Source organism: Glycine soja, chromosome 15 (assembly GCF_004193775.1).
Source record: "Glycine soja cultivar W05 chromosome 15, ASM419377v2, whole genome shotgun sequence".
NCBI classification, from domain to species: domain Eukaryota; kingdom Viridiplantae; phylum Streptophyta; class Magnoliopsida; order Fabales; family Fabaceae; genus Glycine; species Glycine soja.
The window spans coordinates 8,600,395-8,606,394 of NC_041016.1; the positions used below are offsets into that span (position 1 = coordinate 8,600,395).

Genomic DNA, 6,000 nt, shown 5'->3' on the forward strand with positions numbered 1-6,000 from the left:
AATATTTAAACATAAATTATGTTATAGTAAACTTATTTTTATCAAACTTAAGTTTACAATATAATTTTGATTACCTTAAAAAAGTTTACAATATACTCTTGATTCAGACTAACGTTTCCAAACTAACATGTACTAAACATGAATAAACGATAATACAATGCATGAGACGCAAAATCAGAAAAATCGAAAGCCTAGGCGACAAAAATAGAAAGTACGAGGATTTATTAAGAAAACACAAAATCTTTTTTAGGGGTAATCTGGTTGTATGAAAGAAAAACTAAAATTCAAAAAAATTAAGAAAAAGATATTTGAATAAAAACACAATTAAAAAAAAAAGTATAAACCCACACAAATCGTTTAAAAAATTATTTTCTTTCGTTCTCATTTAAACACAACCAAACCATCCCGTTGTAACTTGGAAGCCCAAAATTTGTCCGTGCCTTGAAATTCAATTGTCGTGGGTCTCACTTCTCTTCTCTCTGTCACACTTTTTTTAATTTTTAATTTTTTGTGATTGTCCAATCTCCTGTGATTTAAGATTGATGACAGTGACGCACAACCTCTAACTGGGCCCATAGAATTGTTAATTTCTCTGATCCCATTGTGAATTTGTGGGGATCTGAATTGCGGAGGAAGATGATTCAGCTTCTGTTCACGGTGATATTTTCGGAGGCTTCGATGATAGCGTTGCTGCTGTTCAAGACCCCTTTGAGGAAGCTCGTGATAATGGGCTTGGATCGGTTGAAGCGAGGTCGTGGACCCTTGATGGTGAAGACCGTTGCAGGGACCGTTCTCGTGGTGTTGTTGTCGAGTGTGTATAGCATGTTGAAGATTCAGAAGCGTGGGATCCAAGAGGGTGCTGTTGTTAACCCCACCGATCAGGTTCTTATGGCCAAGCACCTCCTCGAAGCAACGCTCATGGGTATGTATTTCTGTTCCCCTTTCTATGAATTGATTTGTTTTCTGAATTCCTGATCTGATTCATGCGTGTGCAAGTTAATCAAATCTCAATTCATTCCTTGCATTAGGATTGTAATTTAATTTGTTAAGTCCTTTTGGGATATGGAATGTATACGTTGCTATTTGATGCTGATTGATTTCTTCCCTTGTTTAAATGTTGGAACAATTTGAGTAATGTAAGATTTGGAACAATTCACATGTGTATGGTTTTCAATGTTGATTTTTCTTTTTTTCCTCACAAGCAGAAGGCTTTTAGTTGTGTGGCTTGTGTCATTTCCTATGATGTTATTATGTTAAATTTTGTAGCTCGGGATTGCAATGACTATAAGTGGGAGCTTGTTTGGTCTTGATTGTCTGGGCCATGTTAGCAAAGGACATAAGGTGTCTGCCGGCACTATATGGAAATCTTTGTTTTTTTTGGACCAATTGCTTTATACTGACTCCTTTCATGAGGCATTGTGGTGACAACCATAGAGACATTACTTTTTATTCCTTCATTATTTTTTATTGCTGGACAAGGAACACATTATTTTTACTTTGCCCTGTGCTCAGTAGAATCAATATTTAACCCCTGAAAGAAGGCAAAAGAACAGCGGTAGATTTAGATTTTCTGCAGTCAGATTTTTCAAACATTCACACAGTCAACAATCGGAACCATTGGGTGATGATCAGACAACTCATAGTTTATCTCAGTAAATTAGGCTTAAAATATGGATTCAAGATTCAAGCCATCTTATCTTCATCCAACAGTTTTGATTTGTTGACTAAAGGAAATCCAAGTCGGCTGCAAGCATGTAAATGAAGCCAAGGCATCTTATTTGTTTCACAGTGCTTCACCGTAGTGGTTTCTTCTATAGTGGTTTTCCCACTTCTCGTAATCCTCTTCTATAGCCAAAATTGTAACAATAATGATGTGTTCTTTTACAATACAAAATTTCTGGAGACAACTAGTTCCTGCTCAAGCAGCTCCTTGAAGTTCCCCAAGTGAAGTATATCATGTTTAACATAAACTTACTTAGTTAGCTGTCATCTCAACAAATTTTATGTCATTGATTTATCATAACACTGGTCACATCTTAAAAACATGATTAAAGTGACATTCAAGCTCTAATCCAACCCAAATGATACTGTTTTGAGTTTCTGGACCTATTTTCTGTCTAATGCTCTGAAATATGAAGATACTTCCTAAGGAAGCTGGGCATCATTAATATTTGGTCAATTATTTGCAGTTGCTGTCCTTTTCCTTGCACTTATGATAGACAGACTACATCATTACATAAGAGAACTGCGGATTCGAAGAAAAGGCATGGAAGCTGTGAAGAAACAAACCAGAGGGACTGAAGATGGGAAAGTTGCAAATTCAGAAGAAATTAAGTCTGTGGAGGAAGAAAGAGCCAGATTGAGAGCTGAACTTAGCCGCCTTGAATCTGAACTACAGTCAAAAACAAAAGACGTAGATGGTGCTGAAGCCAATATAGCTGCTCTGAGAAAACAATCTGAGGGGTTCCTTCTTGAGTATGATCGCTTACTTGAGGAAAACCAGAACCTCCGCAACCAACTACAATCCTTGGACAGGAAATTGTCACATTCAGGTTCCAAGAAGAATATGTAAGAAAATTGCAGGTAAGAATGGCTTCTTTTGTATACTCTTAAGGAATTCCATGGCAGTTTGTTGATAACAGCTTGTCAATCCCTGTAAGCTTGCTCCTAAAGGAATACGATTTTCACTTTTGAGTTGAATTTGGTTCAATTTTGTTCTGACAAATTGTGAATTTTTTTTTAGTGATAACAGAAAATATAGTGCTGATTTGTTTTTTTCTGCACATAATGTAACTTCTGCAACTTCTGTTCCACTATTTAAGATTCGACAACTGAAGGGATGTGCCCACGATTATTGTTTGATGTTATTTAAGTTATCTATTAGTACTTAATTTTTGTTTATTGTTTATCCTATTTGAGTGATGTCTCTCTTTGTCCAGAGAGTAATCTCTTCATTTCTGGTCATACTTGTTTTTTTTTTTTTTTTGTCATCTATATACCCGCTCTTTATAATGTACTAGTGTTATCATTTGATCAAAGGCAGCCTCAAGTACTCTAGCCCAGGTACTGCAAGAAAAAATTGACTATACCCACAACAAAATTTGTGCAGATATCATAATTTTTTAAATTTGGATAATTTTCTTACAAAAAGGACATCATGTTATAAAATTATACTTGTATTTGTGTTAAAAAACGGTTGATCCCTGCATTATTAAATGGTGAGTTCTACACAAGAAAGATTATACTTTATTCTCATAATAGGATAACGTTTTGAAGAAAAGATAATGGTTCAAATCTTTATTCACGTTTCTCATGTATTTGGCAAGAAAATGAAGGGCGAGATCTGTGTATTCATTCAAATGGAAAAGAATGCAGGTTATTGAATCTGTTTATGCATTTCATGACATATGTCCTATTTGGATTAGCTTTTAGTCTACGGGAACTTTTTAATTGTATCTGTCATTAATAAGATTTCTAAAAGTAAAAAATGTTGAGCTCCGCTGAGATTATTGGTGCTTATAAAGAAGTTAGATGAGATAATTTTTGAAAAGTTAATATACATAAATTAATTTTAACTTATGAGAAAATTTTGAATAATTTTTAATTCATTTTATTTTCTTTATATTTGATTGTTTAAAAGTTTATGCAAATTGACATATGCTTTACTCACAAAAGTATAATTTTTCTGCTTCTAAGTCACTAAAGCAACTGAAAAATCGGACCTGTATTTTCTTTTTGTGATCTCCTAAAGCACGTAATGGAGTAAATAACTAAAATGGGCCAAGTCTGATAATTAATACAAGAGTCCTCAGAACGGTTTATGCACTTTAAGAATTTGAGAAAAGAGAGTAATCGACTATGAATGGAACATTTGTCCTCTTATCCTCTTCTATGTTGATAAACAATGTCTTGTATGATAGTAGTAGTTTCACTTTCATAGTCTGCATGGAATGAAATTTGGCTCATTTAAAGAATATTGAAATGAAATTATTCAAATTGATGGTTAAAATTGCGATTGAATTATGCACACACATAAAATAATTGAAAATTACGAATTCTTTATACAGATGGCCAGCTCTTTTAGGCACACGTAAGTAGAGGCAGTTTACTAAGGGTTGGTGACTTTTGCTATGTTGGATAAAGTGGGGATCTCCTTACTATTTGAAAACATAGGTAAATATTTGCAAGATTAAGTATGCATAAATTAAGTTATGAATTTTGTTAACATTAGTCTCTGCCACTGATTTTAGACAATTGAACGTGATAATTTTTTATTGTTAAAGAAAACACTTATTATATTTTTATATGATAAAAATATTTTTAATAAAAAATTTACCACTTTTGTTAATGAATAACACTTTTATTGGTTTCAGTAAAAAGAAAACACTTATATTGGTTAATGATTAATGAATACGATAACTAGAGACAGTCCCGTGCATATGTACAGGAAAAACAACAAAAAATTGCTCATATTAAAATAACCTTGTTTTACAGTAAATTACAAAAATGTCATTTATTTAAGAGCGGAGACTTGTTTTGTGGAGTAATTAGATTAGATGACACCTGTGACAGTTTTATTTATTTTAGTATAGACAACAACAATGTTTTTGTTTTCGCTGTGAAAAGTTGAGTTGTGAGTCTGTGACCACTAAAAGTTACTAACACAGACGCAGATGATTTTTCCAAAAAAAAAAAAAAACATAAATGCAGATGCATACAAGAATAGGATTAAGAGCACCAAAAATAAGCTCCTAGCTCACTGCTTTTGAAAACTTCCTTTGAGAAATTAGCCAGAATAAGTCAGGATAGAGTAGGATAACTTGCAGTCACCGTAGGGAGGGTGTGACCATCAACTACCAATATTTAGAATCACAGAACAAGCCTTGTAGTTGTATACCAATTCTAGAAAGAATGTTCGTGTCTACATTTAACAGCGGAAATTCTAAAGAAATCCTTGATGCTTTTTTAATTTTAAGTAGAAGAAGTTACCATTTAAAAAAAAATTATCTGATACGCATTAATTGAACTCACTCTGTGCATGATGATTCACAAAGCCAAGCGCAAGCTATTAGTTATGGTTGTGACTTGTGATTAAATTTGGCCCTTTTTTTAAAAGCAAATTTGGCCTAGTTAGCTGTATATTCATTATGTCGCACACACATTATGTTATCCCATATTATATTATAATGAAAAGTGTCCAATTCATCCAAAGTAGAATTAAAGAGAGAGAGAGTGAGAGCAGAAAAAGAGAGCGATGCAGGATAAAAATTCACATCTCATTAGAATCAAATTTTCCAAGGGGAACAATCACTAGACTTACACAAGATGACAACAATGATTCTCTGCTGCAACAATCACAGTTTCTGCCTCTAAGATAATAATCATTATCACTAATAGCATTTCATGTACTCAATTCAACTACAGTTGATACTACAGTTGATACTACAATTTTAGGTTCACAAAAAGTTACCAAAACATTCTCTTCATCACAAAAAGTGGTGTCCGTTTTGTGAAGGACAACCCTTCACCCTCCAACTGCATGTCATGGACCTCATTGCCTCTCACCGTAACCCATTCATCATCGTTCCATGCACAAACAGGCTCATTCGAAAACAACCTACGAATTCTGTCCCTAAGAGAGGGACAATCACGTGCTTCATGCGGAGCTGTCTCTAACGAATCCCAGAAACCTCGTTCCAACACACCAGTGGGAGTGTCCGAATCCAACACCAACAACTTCAATTCCGTGCATTCCTTAACAAACCGTGTCCTAGAAGCTCCTCCACCGACCACCTCTCACTGGGGTCCCTCTTCAAACACTTTCCCAAAAAGTCCCTCCCCTGCTCCGACACATAACTAGGAATCTCCGGCTCCTCGCCGAAGAATCCGATCCTATAAACCACTGCCGCCGGGTCAACGCTGCCGTGCCACGGAGGCTTCCAGGTGATCATCTCCAACAAAGTGCCCGCACGTCAGCAGGGAACCCCTGCTGCTCCCCCC

At 35.0% G+C, this 6,000-nt stretch overlaps 1 protein-coding gene and 1 long non-coding RNA gene across 2 annotated transcripts; both read left to right on the forward strand.

The window, feature by feature from the left end:
- The first annotated feature begins 409 nt into the window (after positions 1–409).
- On the forward strand, positions 410–2,901 carry LOC114386297. The gene is made up of 2 exons (XM_028346262.1): positions 410–922; positions 2,190–2,901. The coding sequence occupies exons 1-2, from the start codon at positions 637–639 to the stop codon at positions 2,570–2,572; spliced, it is 669 nt and encodes a 222-aa protein (XP_028202063.1). The 5' UTR covers positions 410–636; the 3' UTR covers positions 2,573–2,901.
- Positions 2,902–3,322: 421 nt separating this feature from the next.
- Positions 3,323–4,331, forward strand: LOC114386808. The gene is made up of 2 exons (XR_003661184.1): positions 3,323–3,375; positions 4,068–4,331. It is a non-coding gene; the product is annotated as an uncharacterized LOC114386808 (long non-coding RNA).
- Positions 4,332–6,000: the final 1,669 nt, after the last annotated feature.

Bases quoted from the DNA above. Each gene is read 5' to 3' on its own strand.
- LOC114386297 (XM_028346262.1), top strand. From the start codon at position 637: ATGATTCAGCTTCTGTTCACGGTGATATTTTCGGAGGCTTCGATGATA. The intron at 923-2,189 runs GTATGTATTTCT...AATTATTTGCAG, and splicing joins CCTCGAAGCAACGCTCATGG to TTGCTGTCCTTTTCCTTGCA.